The following is a 26,725-nucleotide window of genomic DNA, read 5'->3' as shown; positions in this document are numbered from 1 at the left end:
TTACATACACGTAAACAAAACTTAGTGAATTCTGAATAAACCAGGTTCGAACTAAAAGTGAAAAACATCTTGATAATCTGAGAAGAGAACTTGGAGGTAACTCTGAGTGGAATGCGCTTTCATGGAGAATATTATCAACAGGTTGCCTTAATCAACTCTAGATTCTAGACTCAGATTTATATTTCTATTTAAACCTTTCAGGAGAAGAAAAGAGAGAAGAATGGTGGAACAAAGTAAATATCAGGAATAATATCAGTAATTAACTGCTGGAAAGTAAGAAAGGATGATTTTGAAAAGGTTTTTAATCAAGTTCTATGAAATATGGTTCAATGGATGAAAAAGTAAAGCATCTTTTAAAAATAAAATCTTATCTTAACAATCAAAAAGATATTCAATCAGCGAATGATTAATATGTGATCTAAAGATGAATTATGTTTGATCAAACCCAACATTTTTAGTTGCAAACATTTTAAATTATTTATGATACCTTACATTAACATTCATTAAAATTGCTTAATTATTTTAAAATTCTGTGATGATGATGGACCAAACCTCTGTAGAGTAAAAAAGCAGATGTTAGTTCCACATTTATTGAAAATATATTTCGGTCTCGGTTGACCCGCGTCAGTTCTTGAGATTGTTTCTGTCACAAAGATTTTTATTGTTTTCTTACTTTTTCATTCCCTATTAGTCGCCTGTTCGTTTCGAAACATCTATCGTGAAAATTGCTTAATTCTATAAATAACGTTCTTTGTCTCTGATGCATTAAATCTAGAAGAAATGGAAAAACAAGGATGCTTTTATCATTTTTGATGAGATTAAGGGTTAAAATGGAACGCCCCGTCACTTGTAATTACGTCTACAGTCTCTTTAAAGTTTCATTGAAAAGTCTTTTTTCATAATTCATAATTCATGCAACAACAAACCATCAGTTTTGTGGCTGAAAGTAAAAATCTGAAATGATGAAGAATTGAAACTTGTGAATAGTGAATACGTAAACCCTCTTCATTTATCATCCTACTGCAAAGCTAAACTTTAAAGGGAGTGTCCGCGAATAATGAAAGGGGGTATAGGCATACGGCGAAAATAATCGCTTTTGATCGCTACTAATCTTACTTCTAAGTGTTGCGCCTGTAAGGAGAAAATTGTTTAAAACGACTTATACTGAAGAACGTGGCGTCCATACAAAATCAGAAAGTTGCAATGTACGACGTGTATCGTAAATTAATCAATTTATTTTCAAAAAAATCATTCAGATATTACAACCTAAATTCATCGATAGATAAGTATCGATTATTTTTCGCCGTACCCCCTTTCATTTTTCGCGAACACTCCCTTTAAATTCTTATTCAGCGTAGAAAATTTCTTAATACAAGAGCAAACCATTAATTCTTGCCAAAAGAAAAAAGATAGAAAACATAGATAATAATTCTATAGGGAAGGAACTCTTATTATCGTTTGAAAAATTATTAAATTCTTTATTTTGTTGAGAGAAAGAGGAAAATTAATAATGTTGTCAAAAATGTTATTCTAATACTGATTTATCAGAAAACTGTGGAAAATCGTCGTCCTTAATATTTGTTTATTAAGGAAGGAACTGAACACTAGCATCACTCTTAAATTTTTTAATCCTCACATCTTTGAACCTGATGATGTAAACCTTTGATATTTCAAACTTTGATTGTTAGATCTAAAAGAATTAAAAATTAAGAATACCAAATGTCTACGACATCAGGTTTGAAAGCTCTGTCTAATCAAGTATGCATTAGAATACCATGCTTTTGTTTTGCGGTTTCTCTGGGTAAGTGACTTGCGCATTAAATGAAGAAATAGAGAAATTATCAGAATTAAACACTTTTCGAGTCAGAAAATTTTTTTCCACATTTTTGATCTGATTAAGGTTTCAAGAGTGCCGATGTATATTAGACATTTCCAATTTTGCATTGAGGGTCACCTGAATATACACTTACAGTTCCTTTAATGAATACACTTACAGTCCCTTTAATGAATAATACTGTACACAGAAAACATATAAAGGATAGAGATGTAGATGTACTAACTAATCAAATATCTCGGGTTGAATGAATGGTTTGCATAATCTCCTCCAGATATATATTATAGATCCAACCTTTCAAAGGAAAGAAAGAAATATCAAATTGTGACAAATGTCTGATATTACTGAATGTCAGGGATACCCGTGTGAAGGAGGAAGTCCAGGGTCCCCCTGTATAGAAGGGAGTCCAGGGTCCCCTTGCAGGAATCCAGATCGTTCTTGCGGTTGCTCCGACAACCTTGTGAACGGTATGATAGACTCTGTGCACAGGAGAAACGTGTCAACCATGGCTTCACCCGTTATCCTTCTCTTTGACGGGTTCCACAGTATCCTATATCAGATATTCCTTGGCTCCAGGTACCTTCTAACCATGGTGATTCTCCTTGTTAGAATTACACTCCACGAGATACTGAAACCTAGAACGGAGGAGGATAAAGTTGAATCAGATCTGACCTCAATCACCCATATCACAGAGAATAAACTATGTGAGCTCGAGATTTCAAAACCCCGGAGCCAGGCAGTGAAGACCGTAATATCCTATAAATCTGAAGCAGAGAACTATGCTCTGCAACATCAGGTAGACCTGAGATACAGGGTGAACTAGTTTATTCTTTTATTCAATCCAAAACTAGTTTATTCTTTTGTTCAATCCAAAACTAGTTTATTCTTTTAGTCAATCCAAAACTAGTTTATTCTTTTATTCAATCCAAAACTAGTTTATTCTTTTTTCAGTCCAAAACTATTCTAATCGAATTTTAAATTTGTTTCCAAGCCAAATCCTTATAAAATGTATTTTTTAGGTTAACAAGTTAAAACAACATCATCGGAGAGCATTTGACTTAATTTCCCAGGCTCTCAGTGTGGATGAGGAATCAGGGTCCAAAGATACAAGGTAGAATATACAGTATACTGTATAATACTGTATACTGTAGACTGTATAATGTAGACTGTATTATACTGTATACTGTAGACTGTAGACTGTATACTGTAGACTGTAGACTGTATAATTTAGACTGTAGACTGTATAATGTAGACTGTAAACTGTATAATGTAGACTGTAGACTGTATACTGTAGACTGTAGACTGTAGACTGTATACTGTAGACTGTAGACTGTATAATACTGTATACTGTATATTGTATTCTGTATACTGTATAATACTGTATACTGTAGACTGTATAATGTAGACTGTATACTGTATAATACAGTATACTGTATAATACTGTATACTGTATAATACTGTATACTGTAGACTGTATAATGTAGACTGTATACTGTAGACTGTAGACTGTATAATGTAGACTGTAGACTGTATAATGTAGACTGTATACTGTAGACTGTAGACTGTATAATGTAGACTGTAGACTGTATAATGTAGACTGTAGACTGTATAATGTAGACTGTATACTGTAGACTGTAGACTGTATAATGTAGACTGTAGACTGTATAATGTAGACTGTAGACTGTATACTGTAGACTGTAGACTGTAGACTGTAGACTGTATAATGTAGACTGTATACAGTATTAAACCGTATACAGTATACAGGCTCTGAGGGTATATGAGGAATCAGTGTCCAAAGGATACAAGTTAGAATATACAGTATTATACGGTATACAGTATACAGTATACAGTCTACAGGCTCTGAGGGTATATGAGGAATCAGGGTTCAAAGGATACAAGGCTACATACCGATATAATACAACACGGTACCCTTTAAACCGTTATCTGTGATACAATGCGGAAGATATCGTCTGTTTTCCATGTCAGAAATTGTCTCTTCTGTAAATCTTTGTCTCTTCTAGCTGTATATAATTCGTAATAATATTTTATATAGAAACGTAGACTCGTCCGCAAATGAAGTCCACTTTTCGTATGAGCTACTTTTCCCCTCTTTATTAGATCATCTTCAATCATTTTCAATTTTTCCCTGGTCTCACACATGTGCCGTGTTTATTGTTAAACCCTTCTCTGCAGTTTCAGAGTTTCTGCTCTGTTTAAAGAATGAATATTAAAAAACAAGAAACCAATTTACAAAGATGTATATTTGTCTCAATATATTAGATGTGTGTAGATAATATACAAGACAAGATATAAATTTTTCCCATCTGTCTTTTAGCGGTTCATTTTGAATCCAACCAAAAAACAATACATATATTTGAAAACTATACTGAGTGTGGGAAAGCACTAGAATACTTGAATATATTATTAGAAGTTTATTCAGAAAATTATAGAATAATATTACTTCAACAAAATTCTTTTCAAAAGGGATTCATAAACAAATTTGAGTGAGTTAAATAGGAATAAATAAACAATCCACAATTGAACAAAACCTATCTTTGCAAAACCAAAGTCGTAGTAAAGCTTTGTTATATCAAATAATATATATCAAAGGTTTACACCGCCAGGTTGCGAAGATATAGTAAATAGAACGCTCACTAAAAAATCAAATCATGTAGACCAAAAGGTTGTACAGTTTTAACAGTGTATGTTGCATGAATAATAATTTTCCTTTGCTTTGTTTGGGGAATATTCTAAATATCTAGTGCAGGACTTAAAAGGAATTTATTCTAAAAGATTCAAAATGGCGTATCTAGATATAAAACAAATATCATGATCAAAGAAACAACTACGATCCAGGTCGCAGGTTCCGAGAATTTTGATATTGCTGCATCTGGCCTGCAGGGGTTTACTCAAACAGAATTGGAAATTTAAACATTTGTTTAGGATAATATAGGATTTGTTTAGGATAATATAGGATTTGTTTAGGATAATATAGGATTTGTTTAGGATAATATAAGATTTGTTTAGGATTAGGTGGAATTTATTTAGATTTCCTCTAAATATCTGAAATTAAAAAATAAAATTATCCTGTAATAAACTACATAGTGAGAGATGGGAACTTTTGAATTTTGGAACTAATTAGGTTTGAATGAGTTATACCTTTGAACAGATTTATTGAATAGATAGAAGTAGTTTAACTACACAGACTTAGTAGAACCACTTCTCTTGAGTAGCCTCTGTAAGTTCAAGAGAAGTGGTTCAATTGTCTACGTAGTTCAACTATTTCTCGCTATTCATTAAATTTCGTCCCTTGTCGTACTGTTGAAATATCTTGTTTTATCAAAAACACACCACATCCTCAACCACGCTTTCGGTGATTTTCAGTACTCTGCCCGAGGAAATAGTGGCTTTTAGTGGAGAGTGAGCACATGCCAAAACTGGATGAGGTTTTATTAATCTTATTGTCCAGGACGGTGGATATGTACAAGAAAGGGATCCTGGAGCTAGAGCAGGGAATATTGTTAAACTTTGAATCGTCAGATTCCATCACAAAGGAATCAAAAGAATTCTCCCAGGCCAGGAAATTACAACACAAGGTAGGTTTAATAAAAAAAATAGAAATCCATTAAAAAAATATTTCTTTTAAAAAAAACATACTTTCCTATAACCAGAACATTTTCAAATGTTAAGATTTCTTGTTTTGAGAAATTGAAAGTAAAAATTTAATTCTTTATTTAGCTTTAGCAAAAATAAAATAAAAAGTGTTTCAGCAAATTTGCCTAGTTTGGTAAAGTATGATAAATCTATGAATTTAGGATTCACTCCGAAGTTCAACTTTAAATTAAAAGAATTCTCTAGTAATTCTATTTCAAATTTCCTAAAGAAAATTCTTTGATTAAATTTCAAGTTCGTTTTCGATTCCTCATTCCTTCTTCCTTGCAAGATAATTCATGTGTCAAATCCTTGATTCATATACAATCTAATCCGAAACAGATCCGTCCACGCACTACAGGGAATATAAGAAAAGAAAAAGGAATTGAGTCTTGGTCGCAAGCTCAAAATTTTCTAATACCTATATCTTTGCAACCTAACGGTGTAAACCTTTGATATTTCAAACCTAGAAGAATTGATCCAACATAATTCATAGTTAGAAATATCTTAGATCTATCTACAACACTGGGTTGCAAAATTATAGGGATTAGAAAATCAGAGTTTGTGGAAAAGGCTCAATTATACTCTAGCAGAATATTTTTTGAACCTCTAGTGTTCACCTTTAACATTCGGAAATTTGCCTATTATTTTTATAAACTTCCTTCAGACACGTAGAACCAAGGCAATATTGTTTTAAATAATATTATAAAAAATTACACGAAATTTTATTGATTTAAGTCATGAACCATGTCTTCATAGATTTTATATGATATTTTTTTTATATTTTAAACTAAAGGATACTCTGATTTCATAATGAATACAACTTTGCAATCTGATATTTCAAACTTTGACAAGTTGATTTAACATATTTCATAACTGGTTGCAAATATTTCGGGAGTTAGAAATTTAGAGTTAGTGGCGAAAATTCAGTTCTATTCAAACTCATTAAAAATAGAAATACAATTGTAAAAGTCTAATGTTCTGTATCCGTAGATGAAATTGAACCTGGACATGGCTAAGAAGAGACTAGACTGGCATGCTTTAAATGCAACCAGGTATACAACTTTGACGAGATAATTCATTAAATTAAAATTCAATTCATTTTCTTATCTAAACTTACTTAATCTTAAATTTTATCAATTTTTTACGAGAACAGAAAAATATTTTATGATCTTGAAATCACAAATTTCAGGACGAACAAAAATATTATTAAATGCATAACACTTAAACTTTTCATTTTTGTATTCGATTTTTATTTTAGAAAATCTCAACCTGCTCTTAAACATCTCTCATTACCTCGCAACAGTAAACCCCCAACTCAACAAACAATAAATAGTTTGCAAAAAGTTAACAGAAGAGAAAAGGTAAAAGATAACAATTAAAGAATCATTTGTAAAATAAAAAGTTGTAGATGCGCGATGATAAATTATAATCTACTGCAGGCAACCTACACACCTCCACCTACTAGACGGCACAGAGAATGTTTAACCTCGGGATCAGAAACTTTGCCGCGTAATTATAAATTGCACCGGTCGTCTTCGCACTCTTCATCTTCCTCATCTAACCGACTGAGCAAGGACTCCTCCAAATTTATGCAAATAATTATGGATGAGATTATAGAGGACAGTCCTAATTGCAGCTTTAGTATGGTGGCCGGTCAGCTTGCAGCAAAACAGGCACTACAGGTACACATACACCTAATCATTTAATGTTGCTTTTATTGTATTATTTTTATTAAACTTTTTAATAGTAATATAAAAATAGAAATACATTTTTTATAAATTTTATCATGGTTGTTAAAATAAAACTTTTATTCCCCAAATAATATTTTTTTTTATTTCCTTGAATTCGGGTTTTGACTTTACATTTATTCACTAAGTTATATTTACTGAGAACATTTTTAATTTCATTTACTTTCTAAAACGTATTACAACGTTTAAAATATTGTTATTTTTTCAACGAACTATACAATTCTTGTTTTTTAACTAAATGTGACAATTTAATTTTTATCGTAAATGAGCGACAAGTCTCTGAACAGATAGAATAACAAGAAGAAGTCAAAGTTTAAAAGTTTAAATAATTACAAAAATCTAATTGGTCTATACATATGGATTAAGTATAAAAAAGGATAAAATGAATAAAAGTGTATAAGGATGGAATGGATAAAAGTGTAAAGGAAAGGTCGAAAATAGATAAAAGTGTAAAGGAAAGGATGGAATTGATAAAACTGTAAAATACGGATGGGAATAGATAAAAGTGTAAAGGAAAGGTCGAAAATAGATAAAAGTGTAAAAGAAAGGATGGAGTAGAAAAAAGTGTAAAGATAAGGATAGAAATAGATAAAAGTGTGAAGGAAAGGTCAAAAATAGAGAAAAGTGTAAAGGAAAGGATGGAATTGATAAAAGTGTGAAGGAAAGGTCGAAAATAGATAAAAGTGTAAAGGAAAGAATGGAATTGATAAAAGTGTAAAGGAAAGGTCGAAAATAGATAAAAGTGTAAAGGAAAGGATGGAATTGATAAAAGTGTAAAGGAAAGGTCGAAAATAGATAAAAGTGTAAAGGAAAGGATGGAATTGATAAAAGTGTAAAGATAAGGATGGAAATAGATAAAAGTGTAAAGATAAGGATAGAAATAGATAAAAGTGTAAAGGAAAGGATGGAATTGATAAAAGTGTAAAGGAAAGGATGGAAATAGATAAAAGTGTAAAGGAAAGGATGATAAAAGTATAAAAAAGGATGAAATGAATAAAAGTGTAAAGGAAAGAATAGAAATAGATAAAAGTGTAAAGGAAAGGATGGAATAGATAAAAGTATAAAAAAGGATGGAATTGATAAAAGTGTAAAGGAAATAATAGAAATAGTGTAAAGGAAAGGATGGAATGGATAAAAGTGTAAAGATAAGGATGGAAATAGATAAAAGGAAAGGATGGAATTGATAAAAGTGTAAAGGAAAGAATAGAAATAGATAAAAGTGTAAAGGAAAGAATGGAATTGATAAAAGTGTAAAGATAAGGATGGAAATAGATAAAAGGAAAGGATGGAATGGATAAAATTGTAAAGGAAACGATGTAATCGAGAGAGATAATTCTGGATGTTTTATTGAGACGTTAAATTACTCTGCCAAAGGGGAAATGTTAGTTTGAAAATATGTCAAATATGATGGATTCTTTATACTTTATTTACAATTTACTTTTTTAAAGAAAAGAGTCAAAGGTATAATACAAGAAGGGAAAGCAAATTATTAACCACTTTTTAAAAATAAAAAAATTCTGCAAACAAGTACATTATAATCTTCAACAGCAATACCCTTTTTCTTTAGAAATATATTTTTTTGCCATTTTTGGAATTAGATAATCAAACTTTACATTCACCAGACTGAGTTTAAGTTTTTTTTAAAAAAACAGTCTCCATGGTTAAATTCTTGTAAAATATTCTCTTTTAAATATAACTGTATAAAAACAGTCTCCATGGTTAAATTCTTGTAAAATATTCTCTTTTAAATATAACTGTATAAAAACAGTCTCCATGGTTAAATTCTTGTAAAATATTCTCTTTTAAATATAACCGTATAAAAAACTTTTGATTCCAAATACCTTGGATTCTGGTGCAAACCTAAGATCAAAAGATTTTGTTTTCTTTTTAGATTAAATCAGAAAAAAGTTGGTTAGCTTTGATCTGGATCCAGTCTGCTAGTTTTAGCCTAATCTTGGTCAGACTTGTAGGGTAAACTTGGTCAGAATTGTAGGTTAAACTTGGTCAGAGTTGTAGGTTAAACTTGGTCAGAGCTGCAGGGTAAACTTGGTCAGAGCTGTAGGTTAAACTTGGTCAGAGCTGTAGGGTAAACTTGGTCAGATCTGTAGGTTAAACTTGGTCAGAGCTGTAGGTTAAATTTGGTCAGATTTGTAGGATAAGCTTAGTATGAGCTGTAGGTTAAACTTGGTCAGAGCTGTAAGTTAAACTTTGTCAGAGTTTTAGGGTAAACTTGGTCAGAGCTGTAGGTCAGACTTGTAGGGGTATACTTGTTCAGATTGTTGGTTAAAGGAATTGAGTTTTTGCAACAAACTTACATTTTCTAACCCCTATATCTTTGCAACCTGATGGTGTAAACCTTTGATATTTCAAACTTAGACTATTTGATCTAACAGAATTCATAGTTTGAAATATCAAAGGTCTAGGAAAACGGGTTGCTAAGTTATAGGAATTAGAAAATCAGAGTTTGTGGCAAAAACTCAATTCCTTTGGTCAGACGAATATGGCAAATTTTGTCAAACGTATAGGGCAAAAAGACTTGGTCAGATTTGTAGGGTAAAATTGGTTGAATTTATAGGGCAAACTTGGTCAGACTTGTAAAGTTAAATAGACCAGACTTGAAGGTGAAAACTTGGTTGAATGTATAGGCCAAGCTTGGTCAGACTTGTAGATTTAACTTGGCCAGACTTGTAGGGTAAACCTGGTAAGACTTGGAAGGAAAACTTGGTCACACTTGTAGAATAAACGTTGTCAAACTTAGAGGGTAAAATTGGCCATACTTTTAGGGCAAACCTAATCAGACATGTAGTGCAAGCTTGATGAGAATTGTAATGTAAACCTAGTCAGACTTAAAGGGCAACCTTGGTTAGATTTCAGAAATAAACTTGGCCAGACCAGACTTTTAGATTTTTTTCCTCATTCTGGAAAAAGATGCCACATTATCAAATTTTAAAATATGCAGTTTAATTATTCTTAGACTTGCCCTCAAAACTTGTTCGAGGACATTAAAAGGTTTTCTTGGTAACTCTTTTCTGACATTTTGAAAATTTTAAATAAAAAAGTTTCTCTCTCTACTGTCTTAAAATGCAGTCACCCTCTAAGAGTAAACTTCCTTTTATTGTCTGAAAATACAAACTTGAAGGTTTTACAATGCTGGCAATTTTTCCGCAGAACTCTTTTCTTTGCAAAGATTTTGATTATTCTAGCGAATAAACCGGTTATACTTGGTATCATTCAGGATACAATAAAATTCAGAAAAAATGTCAATATGGAAATTCATATTCTTTAGGAGACTGTAATTCTTCCAGCTCTGAGACCTGAACTGTTTACAGGACTCAGAACACCTACCATTAATCATAATAACAATAATAATAATAATAATAATAATAATAATGATAAAATATGTATTTAGTGAATGATAATATTACTAACAATAATGCTAGTTACAAATTGGTATGAATATGTTTATAAAGTATCTTAATGAATGTATTATCAATATTATGCTAAGGAAACACATTAACCTGCCAATTTCCCAGAATCATTATTCTTCTGAGAGTATTCGGTTCTCATGTGAGTCAGATTCATCAGCTCTTTAAAGAAACTGAGTTATTGCCACAAACTCTTAATTTATAATCCCTATATCTTTGCAACCTGATGGTATAAACCTGTGATATTTCAAACTAGAATTATTTGATCTACCAGAATTCATAGTTTGAAATATCTAAGGTCTACGATATTGGGTTCTAAGGTTCTAAGGGTCTTAAAGAGAGGGTATGAAAAAGGGGTTTAAAAAGGGAGTATGAAAGGGTTCTATGGGGTTAAAAGTAAAGGTATGAAAAAGTTCTAAGGGTTAAAAAAGGGAGTATGAAAGGGTTCTATGGGGTTAAAAGTAAAGCTGTATGAAAAAGTTCTTGGTGGGGTTGGGTTTAAAAAAGGAGTATGAAAGGGTTCTATGGGGTTTGAAAATAAGGAATGAAAAAGTTCTAGGGGTTCAAGAGTGTTAAGTAGATTCTTTGAATGGGTTCTAAGGGCCTTTATAAAAGGGTATATAAGGGTTCCAATGGGTCTAAAGAATAGGGTTGAAAAGGTTTCAAGGGTTCTAGGACGAGGTTGAATAATGATTTCTGACTCCAATAATTCTCAAGGGAATATTTATATTAAGAAGGTGTCAGCACAAAATAACATGAAACCAATATCAAAACTGGAGGGAAAAAATATAACAAACAAAAAATAATTTGGATTTACAATTGTAAAATGAAGCAAAAAAATAAAACTCTTAAAGATTTATTCGATATCTGGAAAAGTAATGCACAAATGTAACATACAGCTGTTTCTATATTTACTTTTGGAGAAGTTACTTTGTTTTGGTCAATTAAGCAGTAAATCAAGCATATGTTCAATGTAGCCCATCTCATCAAGAATTCTTTATAAATGACATGCATCCCCCCCCTTCTTTCACCCTTCCTCTCCCTTTTATCCCCCCCTTCCTCCATCCTTTGTAATCTCTTCTTTCTTCCTGATGATTCTAATAATTGCTAAAACATGTTAGACTGACAAGATTTTCACAACTTTCCAAAAAAAACTTTATTAAAAAAAGAAAGTTAAACAAAAACCTGATTTTATGTTATATTTCATTAATGAGCAGTGCACTACGAAAAAAATAGTTTTTGGCACAAAATCTAATATTTCAATTCTATATCTTTGCAACCCGATGTCACAGACCTTTGATCTTTCAAACTATGAACCCTGTGAAATCAAATAGTCTAAACTTGAAATATCGAAGGTTTGCACCATCAGGTTGCAAAAATATAGAAATTAGAAAACTTGGGTTTGTGGCAAAAACTCAGTTCCTTTGCAAACGGTTCCCTCAAAACCTTTTCAATGAACAACATCCGAAATATTTTTTATTTCTTTTTGAAAAAGAGAAAAACTACGACAAAAAACGAGATATATCTAGAACTGAGATCTTAAAGAACCCGAACTTTCTTTAGCTTGGTTCTTCCATACGTCCGGTTTTCTGCTTGGTTTTAATTGCTTTAATTCCTCACACCCGATCCAATGATTAAGCCAATATTCTAAAAATGAATATATTTTGATAATCATTATAGAAGAATAAAAGCTATGAGGAATGAATGAAACTACCGACCCTTAATATAATTCCAGAAGAGTAACAGGAGCCAAAAGTGTCCCGACATGGACGGTCCAGAGGATTTAATACTATTCCCACAACACTGAGATCATAGAGAATATAGAGAACAGAGGATTTAATACAATTCCCACAACACTGAGATCATAGAGAATATAGAAAACAGAGGATTTATTACAATTCTCACAACACTGGGATCATAGAGAAAATAGAGAACAGACGATATAATACAATTCCCAAAACACTGAGATCATAGAGAATATAGAGAACAGAGGATTTAATACAATTCCCACAACACTGAGATCATAGAGAATATAGAGAACAGAGGATTTAATACAATTCCCGCAACACTGAGATCATAGAGAATATAGAAAACAGAGGATTTAATACAATTCCCACAACACTGAGATCATAGAGAATATAGAGAAAAGAAGGTTTATCACAATTCCCACATCACTGAGAACATAGAGAATATAGAAAACAGAGGATTTATTACAATTCTCACAACACTGGGATCATAGAGAAAATAGAGAACAGACGATATAATACAATTCCCAAAACACTGAGATCATAGAGAATATAGAGAACAGAGGCTTTAATACAATTCCCACAATACTGATATCATAGAGAATATAGAGAACAGAGGCTTTAATACTATTCCCACAACACTGAGATCATAGAGAATATAGAGAACAGAGGATTTAATACAATTCCCACAACTGATATCATAGAGAATATAGAGAACAGAGGCTTTAATACTATTCCCACAACACTGAGATCATAGAGAATATAGAGAACAGAGGATTTAATACAATTCCCACAACACTGAGATCATAGAGAATATAGAGAACAGAATGTTTATTACGATTACACCAAAACCATTACATTTGCAATTCCAGTTTATTTTAAATAACGGACCGACCTCTAGGCATCTAAATCAAGTTGTAAAGTATACATAAAGTCTACGTGAGGCGCACTTGGACAGTAAACCAAATGAATTATCCTCTTTTATATTCTTATTATATAGTGTATCCTTTGTCCCCTTTCATGCTGGCTGGATTATCTATTAATATTAGTCTATACAATATTCAATTAGTTTTATGGTAAACAAGTTTTTAATAGCTCATGTGTTATAATACAATGTGACCAATAAAGCTGTGGAATAGGAAGACGACATTTTTACAAGTTTACATTTCTTGTCGTTGTCATCTAATAATTAAAAAAAAGAATTCTGAAAACCTACCCACCCAAAAGTACGATTTTGAACGTCGACTCTGCGCTCAAACCCAGGATTTACAAATCTTTAAAGAAGTTTTATATGTGTCAAATGAATCCTAAAGAATTTGTCCACAACACTGCAGTGCATACTTAGTTCAACTACCTTACATAGCCCGTCTGTCCCTTTAAAAATATATTTCTTTTTTATATTTTGTATTTCATACTTGAGATTAAACCTGAACATACACCTGGAACCTACAGGAGGTATATTATTCAACTTGTGTTCAATCTTTTCTCCCGGGGTAATAATGGAATTCCTGGGGGGGGGGGGGGAATAATTTCCAGCAGTTCTATGATATTAATACAAGAAAAATATTAGATTCTTTGTTGCAATGTTATACTTATTCTCTTTCCTTTTTGAACTTAGCTAATATGTGAGAGCAAAGGACTTGAGTCTTTGCCATAAACTAAGATGTTCTAATCCCTTTATCTTTGCAACCCAATTCCGTAGACCATAGATATTTCAAACTATGAATGCTGGTAGATCAAATCAAAGTTTGAAATATCACAGATCTGCACCATCAAGTTGCCAAGATATAGGGATTAGAAAGTTTGAGTTTGTGGCAAAGACTCAACTCCTTTAGAAAAAATTATGACATTTGATCCATGATCAAATCGTCTATAAGCCTGGTACATCTTGATCTCTCTTTCCTTGAATCTAGAAAAAAATTCTTTCTGTGGTTAATTCATAATTTAAAGTTTTGGTATTGAACTGAATTGTTAGCATCTACATTTTACATGTCTTTACAAGGCTGTTAAACATTAATGTGGATAAGACGGGACATTTACATTCACCTTGTGCTTTAAAATCTTTCATGTTTAAATACAACCTCTCTTTCTGATGAGTTGTTGATGAAACGTTTTAAGTTCTTATATGCAACCATTCAAGTTTTCTTTTTTTGGGTTCAGCGTGAAGATTTGAGAAGTCACAAGGTCTCAAAGTCGTACCAGCAATTCCTTACAAGATGAACTTTGTCTTTATGTTGAGATTAAGGTTCTTGGAAAGGTTTTATTTATTCTTTTAAAATATATTTTCTCCAGCTTGTACTGCGTGTTATCAGTATTCCCTGAGGAGCAGATATAAGCTCCAGGGTGTCAAAAAAAACATGAAGATCAGAATATAAAAAAAATATTTAAAATTAAAACCGTACCATATAAGCGGCAAACTATAATTTGCAGATCGTTTTCTATTAATTTTATTTTTTTGTTCTTTGAGACACCCTGTACATTGTAATATCTGAAGGTTTACCAAGACCTTGTATTATTTTTCTCCTGGGAGAATACTTGACTTCTTTCAATTTTATTTCTCACTTCTTTGAATATTTTCAAATAATGTGGTTTAAAAAAAGAAAAACCAAGAATTGTTGAAAAGTTACATCACAAAAGTTGTGTATTAAAAAAATGTACTGCATTATCTAGGAGAAATATAAACAAACTCAATTAGCCTATATACATTTGGCATACAAACTTTACAGTTCATACAGTAATAACCAGAAAACTGGAAGACGACTTTATAGGAATACTTGAAATGGGTTTGTTTACACTCCTCAATTGTTGTGTCTAGTGTTCACTGAACTATTTAAAGTCAGAACTTGAGTCTAAAAGTCGTCTTCCTATTTCAGAGTATTCTGGCTATCACTGTACATATTTTGTAGCTCCTGGTACAATATTAACATTTTTGGGGATACACCAATTATGGTGGGAGGGGGGGGGGAAGATGGGGTTTATATAAAACTGTTGTGCCAAGTATACAACTGGTACCATCCTTGCACTGATGCATTTATCAGAAAAAGCATTATCAATCAAAGCTTTAACCTTCTTTCAACATAAATTTAAAACTGTACAAAAAAAGTGTAACATTTATTTTTCTCTTTACGAAGCTGTTGCTGCAGCTGACATATTATCCCCTTTATGGCATCCTCTATGGGGGAAAAAACAATAATCTGATTCAGATATAAATAGTTTCAATTATCTATCCTTTCTTCAATCTTCAAACATTTATCTAAAATGTTTTCAATAAATCATGAGAGTTTAGATTACTCAAAGCATGAAAGATGAACGCTTTGAAGGTCTTCACTAGAAACAAAAAAAGTTTATTTAAAATTCGGTGACGGTGATTGACCAAACCTCTGTAGAGTAAAAAAAAGTAGATGTTAGTTCCACATTTATTGAAAATATATTTCGGTCTGGGTTGACCCTCGTCAGTTATAACGATAACCATCAAAATCGATAAAAAAAATTTTGTTAAAAACCACAAGAAAATGAAACAAACAAAAAAGATTATTTAAACAAAAATTGGACTGTCAAATGGACAACAGGGAAACAAACTCAGATCATGAAATTCAAAAAAAGATAACTTGCAAATATTCATAAAACGCTTTGATACGTGTTGCAAGGTATAAATAATAGATACAGGGGGCATTAGCTCCAAAACAGGTTTATGACCAATGTCTAATATTGATGGATTGTTTGATTGAAAGATGTATAGACTTGAAAAAGAAAACTTTGCAGATTTGACGGTTAGGATTAATGTCTCTTGAAATATGTGTGTTTTTTTTAATTCCATTTCCTTTTTTAGTGTAAACATTTTCTTCCGAATGGTTCTGTAAAGGCCTTATGGAACCTTTTGAAGCTGTTGAGAAAAATAAACCATTGCATATTTTAGAAAGTAAGGTGAAACCTTTCGTAATCTATTTTCAAATAATTCTACCTCCCAGATGCTAAAATGTGACATGCTGGTAAAAAGTTTACGGGACGATTATTCCATGCAGAATTGATACAGAATAATCTTCCTTTTTTCCTTTTTTTTCAGCATGTCAAACCTATGCTCTTAGAGTTAGATTTATTCCTGAAAAAAGTTTCCGCTCTTCCTAGAGTTTTAATGGTTTAATGGTTTATCTTTCAGCTTCAGCCCTCAGGAAAGATTTTGTAAAGCCTTTACTAGCTTGAAAAGTCTTCAATAGTTAAATGGACCGTTCACTTAATTGTGTAATTTCATGTTAAACTAAATAGCTTATTAGCTATTCATTGGTCTTACTTTCCAAAGATATCCATTATTTTTGTCTAGACACTATCTAAACTGTAGTATCTAACAGTTAATTGGAAATCTCATGATTTAAAAAAATTTTAACCTTCTATTTCTCACAAAACACTTTTTAGCGCATTGAAAATTTTTGCTTCTGTAAAAAGCTGAAAAAAACGCGGCATGAAAATAAAAAGTTGCGCGAATATGGGAACGGGATTACAAATTATAATTGAGTAGTTAATAATAAATTAGACAACTGATTGAGGAGTGTCATCATCCGAATAGATTTTCGACCTTTCTGGTAATAATAACAGATATCGGTTATAGAACTGACAGAAGCTATGTATGTATGGAGATAACCGAATAGAGAACGGTTCTCTCATCAGGGGCGGATACAGGATTCAAGTGAGGGGGGTCCCCCCTGTATCAGCCCTTGTCTCTCATCCTGCTCCGAAACTTTTAAAAATGAACTATTTTGGATTACTCACAAATGCATCATTGCAAGTAAGATGTCTATTCTTTTTACATCGAACGCAGAGTTGAATCTACGGACCGAAATTGCGTAATGATTAATTGATTGTCGGAGGGAATGTCGTCTTTGTGTATACATTTTAGACGTTTTAATACGAAAAACGTAAATTTCTTGCTAACTCAAATATCAAAAGTTTTCATATTGTAATATATAATGGCTAACACATAATGGCATTGAAATATGATAATTTTTTTTTTTAGCTGCTATTGCTGAAAAACGTCTATCAAAGTGTTTCGAATTCCGAACGAAAAATTGGCTTTTTCTCCGGCCACAGTTGTCTTTGGAAAGTAAGACTATTACCAATTAACTGCAGCTAATAGACTGTTTAGTTTACCATGAAATAAGTAAACGGTCCCTTTAAACTTTATGTCTGATTCATTCTTAATCGACCGGACAAAGCTATAAATGAAATTCCTGTAAACCGGACATTCCACTCTATTAATGGCAGGTCACACACATTCTATTCAATGGATTAGTTAGCTTACAAAGAGAGAGATCTAGAGAAAGGATTTTTTTTGGTTGATTTTATCTTAGAATACAATTTTCCACATTTGAGGAATTAAAACTGTTAATTGAACACCCTTTTTTAAACCACTTTTTTCTGTAAGTTAACTGGAGTCTCCCGGAGTCCCTGGAGATGAATAAAATGAAGACAATGATTTATAATTCTTTATGTCAAAATAACTGCAAAAAGCATAGAAATATAAATGACAAAATTTATTTTAGTATGCGCTACTATTACAATCTTTTTTTGTCATTGTTGCATTTATTCAATAACTCTTTCTTCTTCCCCTAGAATATCTATCAAAGGGACTGTAAAGGAAAAATGAAAGGGGATGTAGGCTAAAACCTGAGAATCTCAGGAGTTGAACGATACCTGAAAGACATCTATCTGATGTTCCTGTCTCGAGAAAATGACATAAAACTGTGTCAAAATTATACCAATACGTATATATGTATCATGTGACCAGAACTCCCTCCAATGACAGTGCAGTATACTGGTCATGTGATACAGACGGAGGCACGTGACAATAATACTGCACTGCCATTGGTTGGAGTGCTGGTGACATGGTCCGGACGTATAATTGATATTATCAATTATATCAATTAAAATTTAAAAATTATTTTCTCAGACTCCTCTGGGTTATCGTCGTTTTAATATTAAGAATCTTATACAAAATTTCATATATATACGTTTTAGTATAATTTTAACACAGTTTTTATCAGATTCTCGAGACAAGAGCATTATATGGAACTCTTATAAGTTTCAATCAGCTCCTGAGATCCTCAGGAGCTGATTCCAGTAATTTCGCATAAAGGAATTGAGCCTTTGCCACTAACTCTGATTTTCTAATCCCTATATCTACTTAACCAAATGATGTAGATCTTATATATTTCAAACTATGATTTCTGTTATATCAAATAATCTAAGTTTGAAATATCAAAAGTTTACACAATCAGGTTGCAAAGATATAGGGATTAGAAACTTTGAGTTTGTGACAAAGACTCAATTCCTTTAACGTTTTCCAAATGGTTAGAGTGAAGAACATAAAATAGAAATAATCAGAATTAAAATAATACTTAAAGTATTAATATTGAATTCAGGTCAATTCGATATTTATTTATATTTAGTCTTAAGCTTTGGTTAGTTTAGTGTATAAAGGTTTCATGTTCATTTAAATTACAGCTTTTATTCTTTATCGAAGGGAAAATGTTGCATGGAAATTTGCATTTCTTATAATTTTAGGTTACAATAAGTTTAAGTTATCATAATTTTAGGTTAGGACAATAATAAGTTAATAATAATTTTAGTGTAGGATATTTTTAGCTTTAAAAATCCAAGGTTATGATAATGGAGTTGGAAAACTCCCAAGTTAGGATAATGGAGTTGGAAAACTCCTAGGTTAGGATAATGAAGTTGGAAAACTCCTAGGTTAGGATAATGGAGTTGGAAAACTCCAAGGCTAGGATAATGGAGTTGAAAAATTTCTAGGCTAGGATAATGGAGTTGGAAAACTCCTAGGTTAGGATATTTTTAGCTTTCAAAACTCCTAGGTTAGGATATTGGAGTTGGAAAACTCCTAGGTTAGGATAATGGAGTTGGAAAACGAACACAGAGAACAAAACTCAACAATTGAAAAATAGAAACAAAATTTTTAATCTGAATTCAGATAAATTTAGACCTAAGCTTTGTAATATATATTTGAAGTACTAAGAATATTAATTTTTAGAGGATTATTACTGTTTGGTCCTCCTGGAAATGGGAAAACTATGTTGGCGCGAGCAGTAGCGAGTGAATCTGACTCTTCCTTCTTCAATATCAGGAAACGTTTATCAACAAAAAAATTTTATTTTTCAATTTTAGAATATTTTAGTGCTAGAACACTTCGTCAAAAGAAATAACCGAGAGAAAACGAAAAAAATTATGATTGTAAAAAAATGTTTTGCATCATTTTGTTTCTTAAGATTATTACAGTGATCCAAAAGTTGCAAGCACTCAAGAGCTTCTTGAATACTAAAATTCTAAAATGCCTAATATTACAAAAGAAAGTACAATCAAAGGCCAAGGTGTTACGACACCTTCTAAGTCGACCCAGCCTTGTAAATTGATACAACTTTTCTTAGCAGTCTAGATCTATGTGTTATCTTCCCCGCGTGCGTCACCCTTTTCTAATTTATACTGAATACTTTTAAAACTTTTTATAATTCTTGCAAATCATAATTTGAAAATAATTAAATTATTCATGAAAATTATATTCCTTCATGTCATTTGCGGATAAGAGCCACCAAGTCTTCCTGGATAAATACTTTTTTATAAATGTCAAAACTTGATTTCTATTTTCCATTGCCGCCTCCCCCCCCCCCTTCAAAAAAACTCTTTAACCATATATTCTAAATTTTACAGCTCCTTTTTCGAAAGTGGTGAAAAATTAAAAAACGTTTTGTATTTCTGAAACGCATCCAAATAATATCTTTCTCATATCCAATCAAAAATAGAGGAGACACAATGTCACAAAGTCGTAAGTTCCAATAAATTTAACCCAATTGAGCAAATAATGTTGAACACTTAAATATAAATGTTGACTAACCTAGTGCATCTACCCTTACCTCTAAATATGTTGGAGAAGGAGAAAAGTTGGTGAGAGCTTTGTTTTCAGCTGGCAGGCAGATGCAACCTTCAATCATATTTATAGGTATTTAGTATTCATATATATATGCATTATGCAACCTTCAACCATATTTATAGGTAAATCTTTTTCTTTAATCCTTAGAATGAGAACTTCATTAAATTCCAAAAATTCACCATTTTTATTCGGGTTAAGTTGTATAAAAAACATTCTTTTAAATAGAGTTTGAGGATGACTTGGATTAATCTTTAGATGAGATAGACAGCCTCCTTTGTGAGAGGACGGAGGGAGAACATGAGGCTAGTCGGAGGCTGAAAACTGAATTCCTCCTGGAGTTTGATGGGATTAGAGGACAAGCTGATGATAGGGTTCTTATCATGGGAGCAACCAATAGACCTCAGGTAAAACTACAACCTACACTACCCACCCAATCATAGACCTATTTTACCTGACCCGCTATACCTTAGTTTAGTGTGTAAATTGATATTTCACCTTCAAACTCAAATTGTCGCATCATATATCTTTGCAACCCAATGTCGCAGACCTTTGATATTTTAAACTATGAATTTTGTTAGATAAAGGGATTAGAAAATTTAAGTTTGTTTTATCTTAGAAGGATTAAAAAAAGTAATTTTTTCTATTTCTTTTTAAAATGATTATACATATGATACTGGTGAAATATGAAATATATTAAAGGTAATTGATATTTTCTTTTGTGTTTCTTACCAACCATTGCTCGAATAGAAGTTATTTATAAATTGACAAATAAAATAATAAATTTTATTTCCCGATTTTACTGTTAAAGTTAAGTAAATTAAATATAATTACAAAGGATTGCATGCGGGAGGTCTTGGTTGGCAAATTCATTAGTATAAACCTGAACAATGTTTTCTCTAGAATAATATTTACAGTTACATTCACTAGATATCTTAAAAAAATAAACTTTTACAGAGCAGAGTCATAAATTGACAACTTAGTTTTATTTTAAATATAGTTTATTTTTTAATTACCGTTTCTTTCTCTGCTTTTTTTCTCCACAAATACTTTTTTCTTTCTTTCATTTGGAAACTTTGTTTTAATTTTCCTTTTTAAAGGAATTGCGTCTTTGCAACAAACTCTGATTTTTTAATCCCTATATCTTTGCACCCTAGATATTCCAATTAGATCAAATCAAAGTTTGAAATATCAAAGGTTTACACCTTACGGTTTTAAAGATATAGGGATTTAAAAATTTGAGTTTGTGGCAAATACTTAATTCCTTTTCCTTCCTGGCAGATTTCTTCTTTTCTCGTTTTCAGTTTTACATATTTGTATTCTTCATTTGTAAATTTATAAAATATAATGTTTTAAAACTAAACTCGGTTTAACACAACGGAGTTTGCTCAGTATTTTACTACTTTGGAGCATGCAATGTTCTTCCATTATTTTAATTCTTTTTTGGTTTTGCACACTGAACACTGTACAAAGGATTTGAGTTTTTGCCACAAAATAAAACTTTCGAATTCATTTATCAGTAAACCTGATGGTCTAAACCTTTAATATTTAGAACTTAGATTATTTGATCTGACAGAATTCATAGTTTGAAATATCTAAGAGTAACGGCATAGGTTGTGAAGATATAGGGGTTAGAAAATCTAACCTGTTCTCCTTTATTCTTAATAAACATCCTGTCCTCCCTGGTTCTCCTGTTCCCCATGTTCTTATGCTGTCCCTGTTTTTGTTTTGTTTTCCATATTCTTATGTTCTCCTTGATTCTCCTATTCTCTCTGGTTCTACTGTTCTCTTTAGTTCTCCTGCTCTCCATGTTCTTATGTTCTCCTTGGTCTTCCTGTTTTCCATGGTTCTATTGTTCTCCCTGGTTCTCCTTTACTCTCTCTGGTTCTCCTGTACTCCCTGATTCTCCTGGTCTCCCTGGTTCTCTCGTTCTCCCACTTTCTCCGTGATTGTCCCGTTCTTTCTGGGATTCTCTCTGGTTTCTTCCCAGTCAACTTGGTTTCCTATCCTGGTTCTCTCCCCTGTTAACCTGGTTTTTTATCCTGGTTTTCTCCCTTGTCAACCTGGTTTCCTATCCTGGTTTTCTCTCCTGTCAACCTGGTTTCCTATCCTGGTTCTCCCCTGCCAACCTGGTTTCCTATCCTCGTTTTATCCCCTGTCAACCTGGTTTCCTATCCTGGTTTTCTCTCCTGTCAACCTGTTTTCCTATCCTGGTTCTCTCCCCTGTCAACCGTGTTTCCTATCCTGGTTCTCCCTGTCAACCTGGTTTCCTATCCTGGTTTTCTTTCCTGTCAACCTGGTTTCCTATCCTGGTTCTCCCCAGCCAACCTGGTTTCCTATCCTGGTTTTCTCTCCTGTCAACCTGGTTTCCTATCCTGGTTTTCTCCCCTTTCAACCTGGTTTCCTATCCTGGTTCTCCCCTGCCAACCTGGTTTCCTATCCTGGTTTTCTCCCCTGTCAACCTGGTTTCCTATCCTGTTTTTCTCTCCTGTCAACCTGGTTTCCTATCCTGGTTTTCTCCCCTGTCAACCTGGTTTCCTATCCCGGTTTTTCCCCTGTCAACCTGGTTTCCTATCCTGGTTCTCCCCTACCAACATGGTTTCCTATCCTGGTTCTCCCGTCAACCTGGTTTCTTATCCTGGTTCTCCTCTGTCAACCTGGTTTTCTATCCTGGTTCTCTCCCCTGTCAACCTGATTTCCTATCCTGGTTTTCTCCCCTGTCAACCTTGTTTCCTATCCTGGTTCTCTCCCTTGTCAACCTGGTTTCCTATCCTGGTTTTCTCCCCTGTCAACCTGGTTTCCTATCCTGGTTTTCTCCCCTGTCAACCGTGTTTCCTATCGTGGTTCTCCCTGTCAACCTGGTCTCCTATCCTGGTTTTCTCCCCTGTCAACCTGGTTACCTATCCTGGTTTTCTCCCCTGTCAAACTGATTTCCTATCCTGGTTCTCCCCTGTCAACCACGTTTCCTATCCTGGTTCTCCCCAACCAACCTGGTTTCCTATCCTGGTTTTCTCCCCTGTCAACCTTGTTTCCTATCATGGTTCTCCCCTGTCAACCTGGTTTCCTATCCTGGTTCTCCCTTGTCAACCTGGTTTCCTATCCTGATTTTCTCCCTTGTCCACCTGGTTTCCTATCCTTGTTCTCTCTTGTAACCCAATTTTTCTATCGTGGTTTTCTTACTGTCAACCTGGTTTCCTATTCTGGTTTTCTCCCCTGTCAACCTGGTTTCCTATCCTGGTTCTCCCTGGTCAACCTGGTTTCCTATCCTGGTTTTCTCCCCTGTCAACCTAGTTTCCTATCCTGGTTCTCCTCTGTCAACCTGTTTTCCTATCCTGGTTTTCTCCCCTGTCAACCTGGTTTCCTTTCCTGGTTTTCTCCCTTGTCAACCTGGTTTCCTATCCTGGTTCTCCCCTGCCAACCTGGTTTCCTATCCTGGTTTTCTTACCTGTCAACCTGGTCTCCTATCCTGGTTCTCCCCTGCAACCTGGTTTCCTATCCTGATGTAATCTGCTTAAACTTCTCCGATTTTTAATATTGGATTATAAGAACAATGTTATTCTAATACATGCTGAACACAACTAATTAAATTATAAATTCAGTATAATTTATGTAGAATAATACATTGTATAATTATTCATTCATCAAATCTAGTTTATTTAGGAAATGATTTATTATAGTTTTCCATTTAGGGTTAATTTGACACAATTTCTTTTAATAATTAATTTTTATTATCATTACAACTTTTTCCTTTTAGACCTTTTCTATGCATTTCTAAGTAAAAACCTGTCAAAATAAGGTTTCCTAAACGTACTATGCATGTATTGTAGGACCTAGATGAAGCTGTATTGAGAAGGTTTTCTAAACGTATCTATGTCCGGTTACCAAGTAGAGAGGACCGGATATCCTTGGTTCAGAAACTCCTTACCCAGCAGAACAATGAGATTACGGAGCATGAAACTCATCAGGTTTGTGAAAAATTAAACTGACTGATTACACGTCTCACATTCTCATTTTCTATTCCATTTTTCTTTGGAACCTGATGGACTATTTGATCTAGTCAGAATCCAGCCGAATTCCTAGTTTGAAATAGCACAGGTCTACGACATCAGGTTGGTAAGATATGGGGATTTGAAAAGTCAGTCAGAGGAGAGTAAACAGTTTTTTTAATAAAGACAATTCTGAAAACTAAGTTGCGTACATAATGAAAATTAGTATATTCTCGATAATGACATGTGAACTATACGATATCAATTGAAGTTTTTTTAATAAGTTATAATTCTTTTTTGAAAATACTTTGTGTCAGGTTATCTTGTAGAGAGTTTTATGAGATTCATCCACAAAAACACAAATATTTTCTTGGTTTTCAAAAAATATTTTCTCAACTACACATTATTTTTTTGTTGAATTGAATGGTCTTTTCCGATTCTGTTCAAATATTTTCTGTGTGTTCATATATTTTATTAAAATATTTTTAACTTTTTTTATTGTTTAGAAATATAATTTTCAGTTTAGTCGCCTAGATTTAACGATTAAATTAATAACGTTAAACGTTAACAATTTATAATTTGGTTTTCTATTCTTCTCTGCGGCAAAGTTTGTTCAACCCAATTTTTGATTGAATTTATTGGATGTAATATAATATGATACATTAGTTACTTTCTTTTTACAAAAAGACTAACATTATAAACACAAATATATAAATTGTTTTACAACACACACACACTTATTTCACATTTTTAAAAGATGTATTAAGATTACATTACAGCACACTCCTGAAATAGACTTGTAATTTTATTTTACCCTCCAGTTCAAGAGGTACATGCTCTAATTTACCCTCCAGTTCAAGAGGTACATGCTCTAATTTACCCTCCAGTTCAAGAGGTACATGCTCTAATTTACCCTCCAGTTCAAGAGGTACATGTACATGCTCTATATGTCTCAGGGGTTTAAACCTATTTCTTTGATTCACCGATTTTATATTTTAACAATATGCCATTTAATGTAATTTTTTTTTAAATGTAGCACTGGTTTCTTCTGCTAAATAAATTCAAATTTCTTAAAGTACTTTATAATAGTTTTTATTTTTTCTAGATAGCTCAGCTGACCGGAGGATACTCAGGATCTGACATCTCTAACCTTGCTAGAGATGCAGCCTATGGTCCTATCAGAGAGCTGGGGATAGACGAGGTAAAATCCCTCGACCCCGTCAAGGTCAGGAAGGTCAACATGAGCGATTTCTTGGAGAGTATGAAAAGAATTAAAAAATCCGTGTCAGGAGATAATCTTCTGGGTTACGAGGCATGGAATCAGAAGTTTGGAGAGGGAGCTGTTTAGTTTGGAGAAGAAGCTGTTTAGTTCGGAAAAGGAAGGTGTTTAGTTTGGAGAAGAAGCTGTTTAGTTCGGAGAGGGAGCTGTTTAGTTTGGAGAAGAAGCTGTTTAGTTCTGAGAGAGAGCTGTTTAGTTTGGAGAAGAAGCTGTTTAGTTCGGAGAGGGAGCTGTTTAGTTCGGAGAGGGAGCTGTTTAGTTTGGAGAGGGAGCTGTTTAGTTCGGAGAGAGAGCTGTTAGTTCGGAGAAGAAGCTGTTTAGTTTGGAGAAGGAGCTGTTTAGTTCGGAGAGGAAGCAGTTTAGTTCGGAAAAGGAAGCTGTTTAGTTCTGAGAGAGAGCTGTCTAGTACGGAGAGGGAGCTGTCTAGTTCGTAGAGGGAGCTGTTCAGCTCGGAGAGGGAGCTGTTCAGTTCGGAGAGGGAGCTGTTCAGTTCGGAGAGGGAGCTGTTCAGTTCGGAGAGGGAGCTGTTCAGTTCGGAGAGGGGGCTGTTTAGTTCAGAGAGAGAGAGCTGTTTAGTTCGGAGTGGGAGCTGTCTAGTTCGGAGAAGGAGCTGTATATGAATGGTGTATCTTGAGTGGACCTTGAAGAAAACACTTCTAAAATTAAACTTGAGGGGCATAACTTGAATACTAAACTTTGCGGAGAAAATCTTTTAAGTAATGTTTTATAGGTAAATCTAAAAGAGATACTCTTGAGAAAGCTTTTCAGAGTAAGATTTAAAGAATAATTGTTGTAGGGTAAACCTTGCAGAGAAATCTTTACAGACTAAACCATACAGAGTAAAACTTTGTTAATCTTTGAAAAGTAAAAGTTAAATTTACAGTGTAAACCTGTCAGATCGAGTATCCTTGAACTTAAATTGTAAAACTGACTTTAAAGTGAATGAAATGGAATAAAAGTAAATATATTTTGTAATTCTAAGTTCTAGACTTTATTTCACAAAATGTAGGGCGGAGGAACCAAATAAACATGAGTTTGGTTTCTGTTCTATTAAAGGGATTGTAAGCGTAATTTCAATTGACCATGCTTTACAACGGTACTCTAATTAGCTTTGTCTTATCAAG

At 33.1% G+C, this 26,725-nt stretch overlaps 1 protein-coding gene across 1 annotated transcript; it reads left to right on the top strand.

The window, feature by feature from the left end:
• The first annotated feature begins 48 nt into the window (after window positions 1-48).
• LOC111708426 (spastin) lies at window positions 49-26,725 on the top strand. The gene is made up of 14 exons (XM_023481794.1): window positions 49-141; window positions 202-244; window positions 2,190-2,630; window positions 2,854-2,945; window positions 5,304-5,430; window positions 6,479-6,540; window positions 6,747-6,849; window positions 6,928-7,170; window positions 10,523-10,582; window positions 19,444-19,538; window positions 20,308-20,408; window positions 20,595-20,743; window positions 24,164-24,301; window positions 25,428-26,725. The coding sequence occupies exons 1-14, from the start codon at window positions 122-124 to the stop codon at window positions 25,668-25,670; spliced, it is 1,917 nt and encodes a 638-aa protein (XP_023337562.1). The 5' UTR covers window positions 49-121; the 3' UTR covers window positions 25,671-26,725.

Source organism: Eurytemora carolleeae, unplaced genomic scaffold (assembly GCF_000591075.1).
Source record: "Eurytemora carolleeae unplaced genomic scaffold, Eaff_2.0 scaffold38, whole genome shotgun sequence".
NCBI classification, from domain to species: domain Eukaryota; kingdom Metazoa; phylum Arthropoda; class Copepoda; order Calanoida; family Temoridae; genus Eurytemora; species Eurytemora carolleeae.
Note: the sequence above shows the minus strand (reverse complement) of the source record. Positions and strands in the feature narration are given on the sequence as shown.